General features: G+C 38.0%; 1 protein-coding gene across 1 annotated transcript in view; it reads right to left on the bottom strand.

Moving 5' to 3' along the window:
• OTOGL (otogelin like) overlaps nt 1–21,803 on the bottom strand; it is a 100,555-nt gene that overhangs the window by 24,741 nt on the left and 54,011 nt on the right. Inside the window, exons 28-39 of the mRNA XM_056339742.1 lie at nt 21,141–21,260; nt 18,798–18,914; nt 15,836–15,992; nt 15,256–15,282; nt 10,199–10,366; nt 8,362–8,640; nt 7,624–7,741; nt 6,308–6,387; nt 4,278–5,386; nt 2,533–3,474; nt 1,684–1,861; nt 662–804 (exon numbers count right to left, since the gene is read on the bottom strand). Coding sequence (XP_056195717.1) covers nt 662–804; nt 1,684–1,861; nt 2,533–3,474; nt 4,278–5,386; nt 6,308–6,387; nt 7,624–7,741; nt 8,362–8,640; nt 10,199–10,366; nt 15,256–15,282; nt 15,836–15,992; nt 18,798–18,914; nt 21,141–21,260 — 3,438 coding nt within the window. The remainder of the gene's footprint in view (nt 1–661; nt 805–1,683; nt 1,862–2,532; nt 3,475–4,277; nt 5,387–6,307; nt 6,388–7,623; nt 7,742–8,361; nt 8,641–10,198; nt 10,367–15,255; nt 15,283–15,835; nt 15,993–18,797; nt 18,915–21,140; nt 21,261–21,803) is intronic.

Below are 21,803 nucleotides of genomic sequence, written 5' to 3' on the forward strand. Positions count from 1 at the left end.
AAGCCTGATGAAGATCCTCATCAGGAACTTTACCCACAAACCAAAGATGGAAATAAAAGCCAATTGTTCAAGGGCTGCATAAATTAGGACTGTGGACAATGCAAAGGAAATGTATGTACAGATTCTAAGGATGAGACTGATCTGACCTAAACTGGTAGTCTAAAAATAAAGTGGCTGGATCCCCACTGTAGGCAATACAGAGAGTTAGACAACTACAAAGAACAACTTGTCACACTAATCCCAAACTCATTAGTACCTTCCTAAAATGACTACAAAATATTTTTGTGAGTATTCAAAATATTTTAGTATTTTCACCGTATTTTAAAGTATAAATTCAAGGCCTCGAGAAGATTTGTGGGTGGAGAGCCTGAAAGGAGACATGTAGATTCAGAAGTTGTGTCACCCTTGACAATTTAAAAGGAACCTACATTTGAATTTCCTTATAAAATAATATGACATTTACTATTTAACCTGAGATATTTATTTTTTTTATCTAGACAGCATGATTAAACATGGTCCTTGAAAATTAAGTAACTTGATGTTTTTCAATGGGTATGACTTCTATTGGAAAGTTCTAAGTGATACATTTTTGCAGAATTTCATACCTATAACACAAAAATTTAAGAAACTTAAAATTATTGTGGAAATGCAAGAATCTTACCTGATTAGCAGGACATTTTTCAATATGAGCAACAATAATTTCTGCTGGTAACTTGACTAAAATGTAGGAAGCCATATTACAGAGAGCTATGTTGTTTCCATCAAATGTAATAACACTCAGTTCAGACAGTACAGAACATTGACCTAAAAAAGAACTGTCATTTAATGAGGTTACCACAGAACTGAATACTGGGCATTAATAAAACCTTGCAGTTTTAGTAATATTTGCTTTCATACATACATTCGTTTATACATTGATGACCTTGATCTGCAGACAGCTTACTGAGCTGTAAGCAGAACTGAGTATCTTATGTTACTCAGTGGAAATACCTTAACCTACTGCTATGTGCTCAGCGTAGGGGGGAAAGCTTAAACTGGTGAAAATTTTCACTTGGTCAGTGTTCTACAGGCAAGGTCAATGAATCTGTACATTGTGAGAAAAAATATATGTATTGAAATAGGCATATTTTTGGGATACTGATAATGAGAGACCGATCCATCTTATCTTGAGACAAATATTTAAAAGTGTGATATTGGTGTCAATAATGATACAAAGTTTTTAAGCTGACTGCTCTTTGGCCCTCTTGTTCCCTTTGCAGACAGTCACCTGCCAATTCCTGCAGTTTCCAAGCATGAGTAAAAATTGTAGTTAGAGCTAACTGAAATTTGGGGCTTCTGTCTTTCAGAAAATGCCAGTATTTGATTTTCCTTCACAAAATGTTGAAATATCAACATTTCTACAATAGAAATTCTGAAAAGTCTCAGATGGAAAATGTTGATGTTCATGTTGCAGATTTCATTTCAGTGTTTTTATTAAAAATAAAATATTTTTACTCTCTTGAATGTTAATTCAAAGATACCAGAGTATTCAGTATATTTCATTCTGTTTTGTTGATAAACAGCTCTTTTAAATTCTTTCCAGTATTCAACCTCCTAGTCCCACTGTAATAAACCCTTAATTTGTTACTCGAAATTTACAGATCAAGGCTCTAGGTTGTATTTAAAAATAAAAGAGTGACTTACAGGGACATTCCCATTCTGGGCAACAACTATCAGTATTAACTTGAACTGGCATTCCTCGAAATCCACAGTCTGGCTTCTGCACATCCTTAGGGCAGTTCCTTGAAAGGTTGTATAACATCCAACCCATATTAACACACACATATTGGCTACATTTGTCGACAGGTTCAAGGTATCTGGGCTGTCATATACGGAAAAAACAACCAGAATCAACTTTACATTTATTGCCCTCGTGAAGTCCAAGTGATTACGTGTTCATCACCCTGCTCTGAGACAGAATCACCAAATCTGTGTGACCTCTTATCAGTTATTTTGGAATTAGTTGCTTTCATGTGGTAGTAACAGGTGACAGTGATGTCCATTCACCCACAGCCTTCCTGTTCCATCTAGCTTTGGGGGAGTGCCCTATGTACAGCATTAAGCATTAAGGCTACATGTTATATTCAGTAATAATATGAAGCATTTTAAAAAATACAGAATCATCCATAATTTTAAACACAATGACAAAGAAACAAATAGAAAAAAGACGGGGTGAGATTATGCAGAAATCCAACAATTCCATGGATTATGGCTTTTTCTGCACCTCAAATATATTTCGCTACCTAAAATCAGCACATAGCTTTGAAAGGTGGGGTTTTTGCAGAGCAATACATCCATGTTGCAAAACGTACCAGGGCAGTATAAGAGCAGTGATACAACAATCCTCTAAGAATAACTGAGTATTTTAAAATATACAAAGAAACACAAAAATAGGAGATATTTAAAATCTCTGGTATTACACACATAGCATAACAAAATGTATGGAAACCAATATATATTTTAACACATAGGGGCAAGTAAAACTGATCATACCACACATTCAGAAGATGTAGACATCAGTGCATGTATCATTGTATCAAAGGAAGCCTTGTCAGCTACAGCTGTCGTTCTTTCTGCGCTTGCCAGAGAAGTTTGTGTTTCCACAGACTCTGAAGAGGAAGTCAGCACCATTCCACCACTAGAATGAGATAAATCTATTATAGTTCTGGTCTGCAGTTCTGTGGGCTCTGATAAACTGAAATAAGGTTTAATATTTTTCTGTGTTGGGATTTTGGACCAATCTGATGCTGTTACATCTGGGACTCCAGAAAGAGAGAGGTTTTTTACTGAGGTGGTATTTCTTGAAAAAGCCACACTCTGAACTGCAGTTACTGTCAAATAAGGCAAGGAAGACTTCTCAGTTGTGGGTGACTTTGTCTTGGTATCATTTCTCTCCTCATGTGAAGTCTGGCCACTTTCAAAACCATCCACAGTTCTTTCAAATGAGGTTGCATATTTAACTTCTGAAGCTGTAAATGAGGTACTCTTCATCTGTGATAATGGACTTGTAGTACCAGTTGTTTTCATGATCATAATTTTGGGAGTTTCTTTAGCACTCTGTGAGGCTTGAGTCACTGCAGATGTAAATAAAAATTTGTGTGACACAGGCACAGGTGTTTCTGTGGTGGTAGGAACTGAAGCTGAAGCCATATAAAACTCCAAATTGGCAACAAAAGAATCAGTGGTTTTTGTAGTAATCCTAGAGACTACAGTAGTGCCAGAAGCAACTAGCAAACTGGCTGAAGAGCTAGGCAGTATTTTTGCAAAAACAGAAGGTGCTTTTAAGGATGTAGTGTTCCCTGTAGTGTTCATGATCAATGGTGTAGTGGATTCAGTGATGATTCCAGCTGATATGGCTGATATTGTTCCATCTTCTTCTGAAGAACTTACCGAAGAACTCTGTTTTCCTGGAGAAACAGTAGAGATATGAGTGGTCTTAGGAGGAGGTGAAGACATAGGGACCCTACTGGACTGGCTTTCTAAAATGGTTTCAGGAGCTGTAGGCATTAGTAAAGAGGGCATTACAATAGGTATCTTTAGTGCTGCTGAAAGGCTTGTAGAAGGGTTTAAAGTGAATGTAGAAAAATCTATAGAAGAAGTTGGAAAGTCTGTAACTGGAGTTTTTAAAGTTCCTTCTGTATCTAGAGATGAAACTGATATTTGGGTAGCAGTTATATTTTGTGTTAATGATGGTTTCCTACTGACAATGGGAATCAATTAAGAACTTGTAATATGAGCTGTCACGTAAGATGGTACTGATGTTGATAATGAGATTGTAGATAAAGATGACAACTTTGTAAGAGAAGGGTCTTTGGGAATGAAAGTGCCTGAACTTTGTGCCACAGAGTCAGTTTTCAGTTCCGTGTGTGAACTGCTTGGGTACTCTGTAATTTCTGAAGTGGTTATTAATGTGGCATTTAAAGGTAATTCAAATGTCTTAAGGGGGAAGACTGTAGTCATAAGGGATTTTATTGGCTTTTTAGAAATGGATGACACCAAAAAGGAATCAGTATGCATCATGTATTTATTTTCTGTTGAAGCTTTCCTTGCTACAGACATATCAGAGAGTGCTGGACTGACTAGAAGAGTACTTTTTTGGAAGCAACAGTGACATCTGCCATAGCTTTGGGCTTCAGAGAGTTAGTCAGAGAATGCACTGGTATAGGTACTGTGCATGTTACAGAAGAACTCAAAGAAGTGTTTATAGGGATTTGGGAAGCAACCTAAGGTGAAGATACACTCCTTATGGGCAGAGCAGCAGAAACACTGCCTTTTACTAATGGAGATGTCTGCTTGGGAACAGTCACTGGAATTTCCACTGAAGATAGAAATGGCTTTGGAAAAAAACTAGTTAAAGAACTTGCATTTAATGATATCAGAGAAGTTTTAGACAAGAGTTTAGCTGTTTCAAAATATGAAACTGTGATTAATTGAGGAAAACTTGTCTCCAGGCTTGCAAATCTAGTAGTCATAGGAATATGAGGAGCAGTTGAAGTCAGTGCAGGAAAGGGTGTTGGGCGAACTGCAGTTTGACCAGTGCCAGACCTAGTTCTAACAGACAAACTAGATATAGGAGAAGTTGGTGTGCTTAGTGTCAGCTGTGAACCTAGGAGAAATACAGGTCTTGTGACAGTTGCTCTGCCAGCCAGCAAAGCAGGCAAAGACACTTCAGAGGATACTGCTGCTCCCTTAGAATGACTTACTGAAGGACTCCTACTCTTCCCAATCCCTATGGGCAGCTCAGAAGTAACAAAAGGTGGCTTGGAGGTTAAAGTCGTTAATGCTGAGTTAGGGGGAGCAGTTCCTAACTGAGTGGTTAACGTTTCGAGTGGAAATGGATCTGCCACTAGGGACATGGGTGTTAATAATGCAGAACATGTTGGAATAGGACTTGCACTGAGCACGGTTGGTTTAGTTGCTATTGTAATGGGTAAAGTTACAGATGCAGTAGAACTGACAGTATGTGATGTGACTGCTGGTGCTTGAAGAGCAGTTGGAAAATCTGTTGAAGAGATGAGTTTGGAAAGGACAGTAGGGCTGGCTGTGCTGTGAAGTACATCAGAAGGCTCCACTGTACTTGGTAATGAAAATGTTGAATAGGTGGCAGCATTAGATGCTTCCAATGAATGAAAGTCTGTAATGGCCTCTGCTGATATATTCATTCCCCTTAAAGTTGTGTTTGCCTTCATGGTTATTTTGTCTGTCACACCAGTATGAGTTGACTCAGTCCCTGAAGTAACAAATAAAGGAGGTGTCTGAGGAAATCTCTCCATGGTAGCACCCGTGTGAGAGATTAACAATGAAGGTTTTGTTCCAATTGCTGATTCTGTAGGTGTTACAGGTATGCCTGAAAGGAAAAATGCATGTTTCAGTATCTTATATGGATTATTGGTAAAGCAAAATAGCAACATCTATCTCTGCTCAAAAGCCACTGAAATATTAGCAAATCAGAGCATCATTTTGCTGAGAAGATAACTTGCCAATGGTTCTAGGTTCCCTGATTACTTTGAGGAACTCAGCTAACTCAGTAATTTTTCTAATTTTCTTTGCAAATGAAGTCGCTAATTTTTTATTATAAGCGAAGCCCTTGATTTTGCAGAACAGTTTTGAAGCAACATGGGTATTCCATGGGAAATTTAGTAAATCCAAAATAGTAAAATATTTGGAATAAATATAATTTTGGAAGGTAGTATAGTATATGAGATAACTTTGTACTAGCAAATATCAAGCATAATGTATTTAATTCAAAACCTGTAAAGTAAAATAAGAGACAGAATTAAAATGTAATTGCTATTTTAAAAGAATATTATATACCCAAAATAAGCAAATTATATGCTAACTTCACACATCAAAAACTACCAAATAGATGTACTGAATTTGTTAGTGGTAGCTTATCAACTGAAAAGTCTGAACTTTTCACCACAGAAGTATTTCTTCCATTTGGGATCTTTCTCTCATATACATATGATATGCTAGCAGTATATAGTTAAACATACTTGTGGTGAGTATAACACTATCACAAAAGGTTACATTTAACACACTATTAAACAAATTAAAGAATTCAGCTTTAGAAATGGCTTGTTTGGATATAGGAGATCTATTTTGGATGACTGGAAATGGAGTCTATGTCCTACAGAGACATTCTTCAAGAGAAGGATGTTCTGGTAAAGCATTTAATAAAAAAAATCTATGTACATTTGATTAAAATATTTCCTGTGATCTCTAGAGTGATTTATAGGGTTAGACTAATATAATAAAACATACTTACAGTCTTCTGGATAGACACATTTAAGTGTGACCTCATCAAGGATCATGTTTTTGGGACAGTATGGCAAGCATCCTTCAACCCTTTAAAATATTGTATAGTTAATTCTAAAACCATGGTAGAAATTATCTTCTATTATTTTATTCTGGCAAAATGAAACATTTGAATGTCTTCCCCATCAGAGTTCTGAGAAGTTTCCAAGTAATGGTGAAGACAGCATTTTGAGGCATTTTTTAAGGTCAAAAAGACATTGAACAGCACAATTCTGTTTCTATATTGTTAATCATTTTTTTGCATAGGCTGACAAACGTGATAACTTTGGACCATTCTTCTTCCACAACCAGGTGGAAGTTCAGATTCCTAAGCAGAAAGGTTTTCCATAGGATGAAGAACTTTTCTACGAGACTGCCATTTTACCCAAATATGTACATTTGAGATGTTAAAATACTTAGGCAGATTCCATAGAAAGTCTCATTCTTGTGCACTTTCAGCATAGGAGAGTGTAGACAAGTCCATCAATTCCCTTACTTTTCATTTTTGGGAGATTTTTAATAAGAAAATCATGATATGAACAACCAGTATGCCTATATGGAAAAAGCTAAGAATACCAACAGAGAAAACCAGCAATATTACTAACTTTCCTAATCATAAACTACGTATGCCTAGGGAGGTAGCCTGAAATTTAAAATACAATTTTCCACCCGATTTCGCACCTTGAGGTTTTAGGCATTTTTTCTTTTAGTTTGCTGTGGTTCCATAGCTGCCGAAGATCTGAGGAGGCAGGAAATCTTGTTACTAAGTAACAAGATAACATCAGCCGTGTGAAATCCCTCACGGTCATACCAATGAGCATCTCTTAGTATAAAGTTCCTTCCTCTGACAGGAGAGGGCATAGTCCGCCCGTACTATTCCTACAGGTTTTGCTCCCTGTCTTGTAAACACCAGAAAGATACAGTCATTTACAGCATCATGGGATGCTGATGTAGGATGTGAATATCAATCCATAGAAGGGAATAGCCTTGATTTAATTTAATAGCTTTCTACTTAACAACTACCAGAAGCTAACCCCTGAGCTAAATGCAAACCCGCTTATTCTTCTGTTGGAAGATCACATGTAACCAGGAATGTATACTGTGGGAAATGAGAGGCTTGTTACAGATATTTTCACGTGACTTCTGAGAGTTGCTCACAAGAGTGATACTGACATTTGAATGAGTGGAAAGGAATGGATATGACAGCGGCAGTAATTTTCAGAATGCATATGGTATACATGTATTACAAAAAAATTACAGTAGCAATATGAGCTTAATTTTACTTACGGAGGAAGGAATTTACATGCTATTCCTTCAGGATCACTGCATGTTTTAACACAAGGGTTAGCACAGGATTCGTATCGCCATTCACACATTCTTCTATAAGGCACAGACGCACTGAGTTCTGAGGAAGAAGGAAAAGGTATTATTTATTGATTGTGTAGTCAAAAAGCTATAAATTTGTAGCCTTTTCTATAATGTACATTGGGTTTTTCCAAAAAATGAAAAAATAAAAACTAAGTACAGTAATTCTTAAGAACTTTAAATAGGTGAGGTTTTGTTCATTTTCAGTTTGAAGTATTTGACATTCAATTAAGTTAAAAGACACCGAAGCTCCAAGGATACAAACAGCTACTCACTTTTACAATATATTCTGTTTAAAAACCTTAAAAATCAGTTAAACCTGGTGAAGGTACTGCTCGTTGCAGAACCAATACAGTTACCCCATTCATTTAAAAGAACAGCTATCTATAGCTCACTAACAAAATATTAACATGCATCTTTTTGTGACATGCCACATTCATTTTGAAAGAATAAAACAATGAAAATATATTTCAAAGATAAAGTGATCATCATAGCTGCAAAACTTAGAAAATAATAGCATTTGGAGGCAGAATGGAAGACAAAGACAGAATAATAATTTTAAATAGGATAAAAAGTTGTTACTATTGCTGATGAAAGACAAGTCCTCTGAAGGCAAGCAGAAAAAAACATACTTATCCCTGGGCATTATGCAAAATTTACCTTCAATACTAAAGCTACTCAAACGTTTGAATTCTTCTGAATCATCATACTTTGCCACTTTAACACCAGATGAGGTAAGAATGATGAAAAAGCCTTTTTTACTGTGCAGTTCGAAGGCACTGAGCCCTGGACTCCAGAGACCTTGGTGGCGGAAGAAGGTGGCCTGTCTCCGAAAGGAGGCACTTGCCTGCCACTGTTCCAACCCAACGGTTTCATTGTCGTGTACGTACAGAAAGTAGTTTGGTCTTTCAGCAGATTCAAGGGAAACAAGAGAGAGAGCTTTCACAGAAGAAAAAGAAAAAAAAAAAAAGGTAAGATTTTCAGAGAAAACAACTTAAAAGTGAGATTAAAATCTCTATATTGGCTGTTAAGTGGCTCCTTTTATAGAAATGCTTTTCACCAAAAAAAAAAATCAGCTGTATGTAACACAAAAAAAAGTTAGAAATGCAGGGTCTAAAGGAGATCTCAAATGATCACATATTCCAGGGCCACCAGACAACTAATCAGTTAGATCAAAACTACATTCAGCTTACTGCTACCAGCCTTCAAAATGATTCATAAGCAGTCTCAAACTGGAAGGTTTTTATCAAAGTTGAGCAATTGCCCGATAGTTCACTGTACCAAAATTCCAATAGCAAATAACATCATGCATATACTGTAAGAACATGCATTACTTCACCTTGAGGTCAAGCTTTTTTTACCTACAGTCATATCGAGCCATACAGTAAGAAAATCTGTGGCCAAATAAAAGACTCAACCCTCTATTTGCTCTACCCATGTCAAAAATCAAAGGTAGAGAAAATTCTCTGAAAACTTAAGAACTCAGACAAAGACTGACTTCATATTTGTTTTTCAAATTGAACAAAATCTTGAAGTATCTTTAATCTAGGTTAATACTATCTTATTCCTTACAGATGTGAAAACTACATGTGTACTGCGCTGATATAATGAATGTTTTACTTCCACTTTATGTCAGTTGGAGAACTGACAAGACTGAATTAATTCTTCTGTTCTATGTACTTTCTTATTTCAAAATCATATCTAAAACCCTAACTTCTCCATTGCAAAACTGTCAACTGTGAATATAGTTTCAAATCTTACAGTGAAGACAGCCTTTCTCTATGTTGATTTTTGAGGGTATGAGATTTTTTCAACTAATTAAAATCCATGAGAAAGCATTGAAAAAATCTGTATTGAGTCAATTGGCACAAACCCAATGCATATGAAGACAGGAGTATATATGAAGAAGGAAAAATACATATTTATTTTTGTTTGTATAGTTTGGATCAGTCTCTGGTGAGTGAAAAATAGAGCTTAGGAATAGCTGTTCACCTAAGAAACTCCCTTCTGCATTGTGTAGAGATGCTGCTCACTAACAATGCAGGAGACAGATTGGTTGTTCTAAGTTGCACATATTATAGCCCACTGAAAGTCATGAAAAGAGGAAAAGATAAAGTAGAAGTGATTTTACTGGAGACAAAAAAATCCTGCATGTACCTTCCATGTTGATATTTGCTAGATACAAATTTTTCAGTTTCCAATTATATAAAAACTAATTACTTTTTTTTTCACAAAGGAATTCTATTCACTTGTATTTTGCAATATTCCAAAAACAATCTTTGAAAAGTCAGCTTTAAAGCTGACAGTGGGGTTTTCCAATATTAAAAAAATAAAAATAAAAAATCAGTATTCCTCCTCAATTTTTAAATTGGCTACTTAATCCTCACTTATTCTACTAACTAAAAATATATCGATTAATTTAGAAGATGCAGGAAAAATAATTCCTATAGTTTGAAAAATATGAATTGCCATTAGCAAAATTGTTGAAAACACTTACATAAATCTTTATCTTTGAAAAGACCTGGAGTAATCATGAAACTGAAAAATACATTTTCATATGCTCCAGTTCTAGGCAGAGGAAATATCCTTCTACTGGACACATTGGCTCCTATAATTGTGTCGTTCTCTCCATAACTTGCCAAAATATAGGGTCCTTCACCAAGACCTAAGGGAAGAAAAAGCAAACAGAAAAAGAAAAATCCTTCTTGTATAACATACAAAACTTAAGTCTTTGTTGACATAATATATTGCCTTAAATATTTCACCATCCCTGGAATCAAATACTAAGCTCAGTGCCTCAAGGTATTATGCTGGATCTGGTCTGTATCTATCTGTTCAGTGTACTCCCTTATTTGCTTGCTGCCCGGAATACGACAGATACAAAGCGAACACAAAAAAATGTGGGTAGCTGTCCTCACAAAATGACCTGCATAAGAAAGCAATCTGGGCTGCTTTGATATGGTCTGCAGTCTTTTACAAGTCCTTATTTCTATACTTTGAAAGAACAACAGAGCAACTTTAATATTATTCCCCAAATAGACACTGAAGCTACTCTAAGATCTACAAGGAAATTCCCCTCCACAAAACAGTTTTCAAATTCAGCCGTAATTCAACTTTTGGCAGCAATATTGCTTAAGAAGCTGTCTAGTTCATCCTCTCCCACAAACCACTCACTCCCACCCCCCTACTGCCCATGTACTATGCCATCCTAAGTGCTTCAGCAGTGAAGTGGTCCAGCTGAAAAATTACCAGCTGATTTTTCCAGTCTGATTTACCACATCATCATTCAAAAGCTCATGCCGATGTAACAGTGACAACAGCTTCAGCTGGTTCCACTGCCAAAATAGGGCTGGCCTAACCATGCCCCTCAGCAAACCCTTGGAGCTATTTCTGCTGGGCTGGAAAGGCTCGCAGGGATTCATCCAGATACAACAGCATCCATCTTTGCCACTATATCGCATTGAAAGAACCAAGAGCAGCACACTCCTAAAACCTCGCCTTGTGAGTAAGAAACAAAATGTGTAAGTTCTGTGAAAGCTTTTAATCCTTACAGTGAAAAGACTGAACCCCTTCCCAACCTAAGACAGCTCCTTTCAAATATGACTCTTCCCAGAGGGAAGGAATTCTCATAATAATGAGATTTAGCTCAGCTAGAAGTTAAACATCAATTTCTGAAGAAAACTGCATGAAATAACTACTGGTTTTATATAGAAAATATGTTGGAGCTCATATACACATGAAGCCCACAAGCTTGCCACAAAATGACGACTTTCAAAGAAGTGGTGAGACAATGTATCTTAAAAAGGCTCTTTATTCTAAATCATTGAACGCTTATCCCTACATATTAACCAACATCTTGCCTATGACTTGAGCAAAAGGAGAAGTGAGCTGTAATTGATAAAGTTTCCATAAATAATCAACAGTTTGACATCATGCAGCACAAAAAAAGAATCAGAGGAGCCATCCTAGTCCTGAAAGGTGTTCTGCTGCCACTTGATGGTGAAAACATGCACACCACTGTTCTTAACTTTAACCCTGGCAGGCTGCTAAGCACCACACACCCGCTCGCTCACTCTGCTCCCCAAGAGAATCAGAGGGAAATAACTGAAAAGACTTGTAAACTCATACGTTGAGATAAAGAGAGATTAGTAAGTTAAAAAAGACAAAGAAACAAAGGAAAACAAACCCAAGAAAAGTGATGCAAAAAACCCCAATTGCTCGCCACCAGCTGACCGATGCCCAGCTGGACCCTGACCAACACTAGCCCCAGCAAACTTTCCCCCCTTTTTTTATTGCTGAGCATGACATCTGTAGTGTGTTTGTGTGGCAAGGTTTTGGGGGGGGGGGGGGCTACACAGGTGGCTTCTTTGAGAATATGCCGTAATCTTCCCCCATGTCCAATGGAGCCAATGCCAGCCAGCTCCAAGATGGACCCACCACTGGCCAAGGCTGAGCTAATCAGCAACAGCGACAGCACCTCTGGTATAGCAGATTAAGAAAAAAAAAAACCAAAATCTGCACGAGCGGGAGAGAGGAGTGAGACTATGTGAGAACAACGACTCTGCAGACGGCCAAGGTCAGTGAAGAAAGAGGGGCAGAAGGTGCTCCAGGCACCTGAGCAGGGATTCCCCTGCAACTTGTGGTGAAGATCTTGGTGAGGCAGGCTGTCCTGCTGCAGCCTATGGAGGACCCCACACCAGAGCAGGGGGGTGTCCGAAGGGGGCTGTGACCCCATGGGAAGCATGCACTAAAGCAGGTTTGCTGGCATGACTTGTGACCCAGCGAGGGACCCATGCTAGCATTCTGTTCCTGAATTACTGTACCCCATGGAAGGGACCCACACTGGAACAGTTTGTGAAGAACTGCAGCCTGTGGGAAGGACTCACACTGGAGAAGTTCATGGAGAACTGTCTCCTGTGGGAAGGACCCCACGCTGCAGCAGGGGAAGAGTGTGAGGAGGAAGGAGCAGCAGAAACAACATTTGATGAACTGACCATAAACCCCATTCCCTGTTGTCCTGTGCCACTCAGGGGGAGGACGTAGGGAAACTGGGAATTCACTTAAGCCTGGGAAGGGGGGGGGGGAAGTGTTTTTCTGATTTGAATGGTAATTAATTAAACAAATTTCCCCGCAAGTCGAGTCTGTTTTTCCCCATGATGGTAATGGCCAAGTGATCTCCCTGTTCTTGCCTCAACCCACAAGCCTTTTGTTATATTTTCTCTCCCCTGTCCAGTTGAGCAGGGGAGTGATAGAGTGGTTTTGGTGGGCACCTGGCATTCAGCCGGGGGGGAAACCACTGCAGTGTCACATGGTATGGAACATCCCTTTGGGCAGTTGGGGTCAGCTGTCCCAGCTGTGTCCCCTCCCAGCTCCTTGTGCACTACCAACTTACTTGCTGGTGGGGCAGTGTGTGAGAACCAGGAACGGCCTTGACACTGTGAGCAGTAGCTAAAACATGGGTGTGTTATCAACACTATTTTCATCACAGATCCAAAATATATAACCATACTAACTAGATGAAGAAAATTAACTCCATCCAAGCCAAAACCAGTATACCTTATACTTTTTAAATAAGACAAAATTCCCTATTGCAAAGAAATGAGGGGAATTTAGCTAAACCCAGCAAGATCTACATGCTGTTACTGTACTAGGCTAGACTCTGTGGAGGGGAAAAAAAATCATCTGCTATGTGATGCTCATTATAGGATGAAAGTCACTAAAAAAGATGTATCAAAAGTCACATTCATATCATTGCATTTAGTCGTTTCCCTTCCTTTTCAATATCTTGCTCCCCACTGAGAACATGCACAGTATATGTATATATATGTATGTATATGTATACAGTATGACAAGTATAAGACAGGATGCCACAGGAATTGAGTCTGTTAAATTAATACCATTCTCATTCTAAGGAAATGTTCCTTACAGTACAATATTTGTGAGACCTGTGCATGAAACCTATCAATTTCAAAATATAATAGGTCCCAGTTCTGAAATTTACAGTACAAGCACAAGGTAACATCCTTCTAGAGCATCTCCTTGACTGCCAAGGTATGTTGCATGGTACATTAATCCACCCCCACAATGAATATGATGAGGTTATTAATTGAGACATTAGGGATTACTAAGATCATTCAACACAGCTGGGCCACTGACTTCACTCATTAAAACTAGAAGCAATGTTTTAACATATACCAAGTCAAAGAAAAAGCCCATCAATTAATTTAGTTGAGTTTTAAATTGAACCTGAGCAATCTCTTTTATATTTCAATGAAAGAAAGAAAAATAAAACAAAGTAAGCCACTTCAGACTGAAAACCTGGAAGATCATTGCATAGTGTGACAAATGTTTATAAAATTTATGAGGCTTTTTTATTTTTTTTCCAAAAATCATAGCATATTAACTATTACTCTGTTTAATCTCAACTCAGTATCATCAGAGATGCATCATATCCACCCCATAATTTTTGCAGAAAAGGACTTGAATTTCCCTGTGCCAAAGGCAATTAGTTCAGTGAAGTGAGAATTCAAATGGTAATAACCATGTATAACCTTCTAATAGGCGCATTTGAATTCCTTACTAATGTAGGATTGTCTGTTTGTGTTTATATAGGACAAATCTCAAGTAATACATGAGATGTTGCACAGAAGAACAGTATTTTAGCTATCCATACCAGAACAGGAGAGAAGAAGTCAGTATAACGACATAATGATATTAAATAAGGAATGTGTCACAAAATAATATACAACACTCCAGGCTGCTCCTACAAGTCATCTCTCCTTTCTAATGGATTTGAAGGTCCAGTGAGCTCGAGGGATTGTGACTATGTGATCCTGCCCTAGGGAATGGGGAGAACAGGAAAGAGAGAACCTCCAACACTGCTGCAGCTGACAGAAGTTCTTCTCAGCACAAGCTATGAAGGGTTTTATTTGCAGTGAGCATTGTATCATATTTAATCTGACATGCAAGATGTGTTGTTTTGCTTACAACTATGATGTTTGATTCCATGCTGCCTCTGTCCCTGGACATAAAGCAGAAAGGCCCATGGGGGTTTCTTTTGCTAACTTTGCTGAGCTCATTAAACTCACATACCCAAATGAGGAGTACAAAAAAAAAAAAAAAAAAAAAATTAAAAATCATTCTAACCTGTGAAAGACAGAAATGTTTATGATTTTCTTCCAGGGTTAGTTTGAGTGAACCAATATAATAATAATGTCTCTTGAGTATTCATTTTTAAAGGAGAAACAAAATAGAGGTGGGCGTGCATGTGTGCATGTGTGTGTAAGATAACCATCTCAAAATAGCATCATACAGAAAGAAAGATGATAAAACAGTACTTCAGAGATGCCTTCTGTATTCTAGAGTGGTCAATGTGGGGAATTATCTGCAAATAAATGCTTCATAAAAATGGATTCAATTTTGGAACTGGGAAGTACAGACTTGTTTCTAGCATATAGCTAGCTGGTATGCTAGGAAACATGAAGAGTAAGTGTATTCAGCAAGGTACATAAATATGAGGATGAATCAAAGACAGCAATATCAAATACTACATACCTTGATTGTAATATTCACAGTCATAAGCTAAAAGAAAAAGAAAACAAGCACGTTATTATTACCAAGTAACAGCAGAATCTATGCATATCTGCATCCTAAAAGTGTAAAGTTTACTTTCATGAGAGGAAGCTTAATTTCCCATAATGTATTTCAGTCAGTGACTTTATTTCCTTAGGCTTTTGTTCAGTGATATACAGCTGTATTTAAATAGATGTGCCATGACAGCAGACCTGAAGCATGAATTATTCTACAGCCAAGAATGCTTCTTACTGTCAATGAAAAGTTGAATGGACAGAATCTTTTTGCAGCCCTACACAGACCACTGGACGTACCTCAGATCTGGTAGACCAGTGTCTTTCCAACAGTCTCTGCGCTGGCGCACCCTGAGTACAGCCAGTCCTCTTCAATAAGACAGCAAATCTGGCTGTGTAAGACTAACAGCTAACACACAAACAGCTTGAAAAATGTGAAGAAGAACATTTTTATCCACTTGCTTCTGGCATATTTCTGTTACTGGGCAGCAAAAGAGCGAAGGTGCCTCAAAGATGAGTTCTGGTGTGAGGCCAATCCAGGTACATACCACAGAGCGAAGGAGATCGCCAGTGAACCACTGCTCCTTGCTGGCAGCACTTGTGGGCATAAGCTGCAATACTGGTACACAAGCACTCGCAGTCCCCACCAAGATTGCAGTTGCATGTATCTGTGTGACAATTTTTCACAAAAGAAGTTACATCAATCTAGGGGAGAAAAAAGAAGGAAGGAAAAAAGACGGCTGGTGATTTAGTTGCATGAGCTGTACAAGTTCCTGTTGCACCATTTTTAGCAGGAGTACCACCTCTGGGTTGACTGAAAGTATTTAACACAAAAATAGGTATTTTCTAAGGTTTGGGTACATTCCTATACAAAAAGTACACTTCGAATTATCAGCTGTTACCTACATTACAGGCCAAGAGAAAATTTCAATCAGTGACTGTTATTAAGTATGTCTGTCCACACATTTGTTGTTCATTAATTTTGAGGAGTATATTGAAACTGGCAGTTCTGTTTTTATAAGGCAAATGCTGCCATCTATAGTCATCCTGTCAGTTTTGTATGAACAACAGCAAGGAGCTACAGCTCTGGTTACCAAGTAATTAAAGTAATAATTTGTAGAAGTGGTTTTGGTGTGAGAAAGCTTGAGCATGCTGGGGACATTTTGCAGAAAAATGTTTCTGCATTTACCAAGATTTTAATATACCTTGCCTGTAAACCTTCATTAGATCAGAAACCACGTCCTCACTCTAAAATCCTATCACATTATTTTGTGGTTTTACACAATACACTATTTCTTGGATTTTGATCATATTTTTTGTAATGTTGAGCAATATTTCCAAAACAGTGTTCTTATTCAACACATGGAATGTTTAAAGCAATGCTTTTCTTTGGTTTAGACTCTGGTCTAGCTCAGTTGTAGAGCACTCAAATGGCACACATCAGATTGCAGAAATACCATCACAGTAACAAAGCAGCACTTATCTAACATGTAGACAGCTTCTCAGCTGGCGGTTGCTAGAAGCTGGCAGGGATACAAATGCTGTTTTTCTGCCTTCAGTGGAGAAAGATGCCATTTGCTTTCATTCTTTTTCTTATTTTGAAAATAGGGATACCACTGGGGTGGGGCACAAGATTTAGCTCCATAGAAAATGGCTGTAATAGCTTCACAGGAACCACCAAACCACAAATTGGCTCCAAAGAGCTCAACCTCTGTCTCATGTCTGCAGGACAGCATCTCTTCATGGGTCAGCAACATCCTGCTGTTGTGACAAACTGGGAGCCTTGGGTCAAACCTCCTGCTGAGTTCAGGAGTTATGAAGACCTTTTTTTCTGCAAGCGTTAAGGCTCCTCAGCCCCTGCTGAGTTCAGCGCTTAGCTGGGCAACTGCAATCCATCAGTCACTGCCAGCCAGAGATGCAAGGTTTTGTCTCCCTGAAAACAGGGGTTTCCAGCCTCAGCTGAACTCTGAGGCTGCCTGTTCCATGGGCAGGAGCTTGCCTCCATGCACAGCAGGATCTGCAGTGGGAATGAGTGTTAGAGCACTGCTCCAAGCATGTCCTGAGATCCACATCTACACCTTCTGTTCGTTCCATGTCCCCAGCGTCAGTCTCTGCTTGGGCTTTTTTTCTTGGTACCCAGTTCAGCACCCATTAAGCCAGCAGTCAGCTGCAGGTATCCTTGGCAGGAGGTCATTTTACGTCACATTTGTGAGTCATATTTTCACATGCTAATGCATAGGTTGTAAAAACACCTGAAACATGTTTGCTTTACAGGCTGTCCCATACAAAACAGATATGTGCATGTGAAAATACTTGATTACTAATTGAAGGACATGTTTTGCAACTAACATGCATTTTTTAATGTAATTATGCTAAATTTTTGGCATAATGTTTGCAGATTTTAATCACAGCATGGATAACCTATAGAAAATGAATGTTTAAGAGAAAGCATCTTTATGAGTTATAATAATACAGCTCCTTAAAAACTCTCAAAAAGTTCCATTTTTATTTATTATGTCCCACTTTGAAAATACACTCATCACTATGTTCTCAGGCACATGCTCAGAAAATTCTTTACATAGTAACTAAAGTCAACATTAATAAATCTCTCGGGTTAAACTACTGCAACCTCCTTTTCAGGCAAATTCCTAACCATGTTGATATCAAACTTCAGTCCTGAAAGTCAGGAGGTTCAGCTGGAACATCTAATGATCTCATTTAGTATTAATAGTCATAAAGAAAATAAGAGTCTGAGACAAAATGTCATAATAGTTCTTGCTTGCACAGGTGTAAAGAAGCCTTCGATATGCTACCTTTGATAAATCTGGGGGGCTAAAAACTGAAATAGGGGAAAATGTATAGAGCATGTCTTGCATTGATAAAGGGTAGACTGAAATGGAATAAAAGATTCCCACACAAACTATTGTCCCCATCTTGTCTAGACTGAACTTAAGGAAATTCTTGTACTCAAGTCCCAGGCTGAGCCAGGTATTGAGAAAACAAGGACATCAAACCTCAGAGTTTTGACAATAAGCAGATGGTGAGCTGTCAGCCAATTAAAAATAGTGATAGCTCTGAAGCTGAAATCTCTATTTCTCATATTTCTTTCTATATCGAGCAGGACAGTTAACAAAATAAAACCATTTAACATAAGCTGTAGCCGCTTTACAGAAATGCTTATTTTAGATTTCTACAATATATACAAAAGCCTTAAAAATTTAGCTACCTACATAAATAAAAGATATAAATAAAACCTAAAGAGAACAGAACCTTGATTATCCAGTCTACTAACTCATGGCTCTCAGTTATCACTATTATGTTTAGGCTCCAGTCTTGAAAGGAACAAGAAACTCTGCACAAACATAGCCCACCCACACAGAGGTACTTGCAGGGCTTTACTCTGTACCCTCCACAGCATTCAGACTGAGGGGAATGTCAAGAAGAAATTAATTACTGGAATTTTAATATTTTCCCACAGGAGAACACATCTGGGATATTTAATAAACTTACCACATTGCGACAAGGTGCAAAAACATCACTGTATAAAATGGAGCATTCCTTTTTGGCATAAGGGAACTTGCTCTGATGTACCTCACACGGTCTTAGTGTTTCATTTGGGCTCTTGCACTTAAAAACAAGCAAAACCACCACAGACATTTATACAAAGGTGTGTTGACCATGGATTCAGGTACACTATAGTATCATATAATTCAATATCTGCATACCCAGAAAACAAAAAGAAAGTTTAATTGCTCTCTTCATCTTCCCCTTTCCCTGATTTGTTGTTATAATTGAAAACATTTGCACAAAAAAAGAATCTTTGTGTTTTGTTCTAAGTACTAAAATGTTCCTGCTGTCTGCTCAGTGCGTAAAGACAAAATGTTTTCTTTGAGACACATTATAATCATTACCAGAGCAACCAACTATAACATCACAAACAAATACATGGTCCAAATCCATCCCTGGTGATTTTGCGCTGACTTTAAATGGAGTCACACTACGGATGGATTTAGCCCTGTAAGTTCAAATAAAGAAGCAGCAGTAGGAAGAGATCAACCCATAAAAAATAGAGTCAAAGATCATTGTGATAACTCAAAAATGGCTGAGATACAGCTCTTCTCTTACAGTCCCTCTTCAAGAAGAAAAACAAATGAACAGAAAAATATGACAAAACAACACTCAGCTCGGAAAACACAAGTTCACCCAAAACCATACTGTCTTGGTGCAGCAGGGAAGCCCATGAGGGGGTAATTATGGATCCGTAGGCAGCATTGGGGTGTCCCGGCACAGCCTCTGCTGCAGTGCAGTTGCCCACCTACACTGCCCTCCTGCGTGGATGCTCGGACACTGACTGCCGTTGGGGGATGTACTGTCAGTCCCAGGAGGGAGAAACCCTGGAAGCATCCCATGCTTCACAGTGCCAAAGCAAGCACGTTTGCCAGTAGCAGGGTTGGGTTCTAGGCCTCCAGCTATCATATACTCCTTTGCAGTATTTAGAGTTTGCGGAAAAGATGACCAGGAGACATCTCTATGAAGGCCAAAGGTCCTTTCTGAAAAAGTCCCTAGTGCTTACTGCAGAGGCAGACAAAGTGTCGAGTTTGGGTGAGCACATGCTGCCTGTGAGGCCGATATTGAACTCAGATCCTGAGTGCTCAGGCAGCCACAGAGATCAGAAGATTACGTGACAATTTAGGGGGAAAAAATAATATATATATATATATATAGCCAGAAAACGGCAAGTGCAAAACTGGGCTGCATAAGCAAAGGTCACAGCATCCTAGAAATTCGTGTGCTATGCAAACACTACACATTTTTAAAGCAGCCGCTGAACTGAGAAATTGGAAAAGAAAAATTCATAGTCTTCATACAAAGTGTTTACACATGTCTTTACATACCACCTCCCAGATGAGCAGTATAACTAGCAATACTACACATTTGCCTTGCGTGCTCACACAATTTAAACATTTTATAAAGTAAAATAGATCCAAAGGGAGAGTCTGAGGGAGAGAAGCTTCAAAATCTTTACTCCAAAGCAGAGTAGGTATCATATTCTTTCATGAGGTGAGAGATTTTGGTTCAATTTCCTGCTGTGAGTCAAGGAGAGAACAGATTAAAAATTGGTTCTCACAGATGTACTAGGGGACTGCTTTACAAATACTGATGTTTCAGGGGGTTCACAAGGCTATAAAACCTTATATCTTCTCAGCACATATTAATAAAATACCTATTCTCCTATGTTATAAAGCACAGTTGAGGTCATCCACTCTCTACAGCCTCTTTCCTTCTCAGAAACCAAGTTTCCATGCTGGGTTCTGCCTGTTGCTGTTCTGAGCCTTTTCTGCTTCACCCCTTCACCATCACTGCTTTGTCAGTTTGTCCTCTGTTTACAAACTGTAACTAAAAAAAAAATCACCTTTTTTTCTCCAGTGTTCAGAAAAAAACTTTTTGCCAGACCTTTTTTCCCAGCATTCAGCTTTTATTTACTTTCATCTTGATGCCTTGAACACCAGAGAAATCACTATCGTTTTTAAAATTGGGTGAATCCAATATATCAGAAACAATGTATCGAATTTTGTAGAAAATTGGAATCCAGATAGCTTTGATAATTATCTTATGTAATGAAAAATATTTTCTTCCCTAAAGAGATATTTTAGTTTCATTTAACTTCAGTATGTTTGCTATCATGTAAGACATTAACACATTTCACATCTACAGAGACAGAAATTAAAATGTCCTCTTATACATTGACCACAGGTTTACAAAATCCCTGTACACCATGTGCTTATAACATGTTCATTTATAAATTAAAATTTATATCCTTTTTTCTAAATTTTTACTTGACATGGGACTTACCTGTCCTAATACCCAGCTGTCTCCAAATACCTGTGCATTTCTTACTTCCATGTTGTTTGATGTAGTCAGATCATTTGAAGTGTATTTGTCAAAATTTCCACACAAACCTGCCAGTTTACCCTAAAAGAGAAGGATTTATTTTTTTACATATATTAACAGTCAATAATTAGTAAAAATAACATATATAATAAAACATTCTTAAACTGAAATAGGTGAATGCAACTCTGACTTAAATTTTGAAAATATCTGACACTCTGCTATGCTTACAGTTCCATATTGCAAATAATGTTTAATAGAAATTTGTTTTCCTTTTTTCTTCCTGTATTCCAGAACCTGTTCTTACAGTCTGCCTATGAAAAGGGACTGGAATCTAGGCATATTTTTTTCTGAAATCTTAGGAGTGCATCCAGTCCAAAAGCCAAAAGTTCAAGCTAATTACCTCATTATTGTGAAGCCTGACTAGTTGTTGTCACTAAAACTTGCTGCCTTTAATTTTGGCTCACAACAGCAAGAACATTTGCAATAGCATTTACAAAAGAGACAACTGCAACTGTTTTGTGTTGGGGCATGTGCTGCTGATGGAAAAAGTATATATACATTCATACAGAAAACTATATTTCTGCCAACAGTAAAATACAGAGTTGGATTTCTAGGGTGCTGTGG

This window comes from Falco biarmicus, chromosome 5, assembly GCF_023638135.1.
Source record: "Falco biarmicus isolate bFalBia1 chromosome 5, bFalBia1.pri, whole genome shotgun sequence".
Taxonomy (NCBI): Eukaryota; Metazoa; Chordata; class Aves; order Falconiformes; family Falconidae; genus Falco; species Falco biarmicus.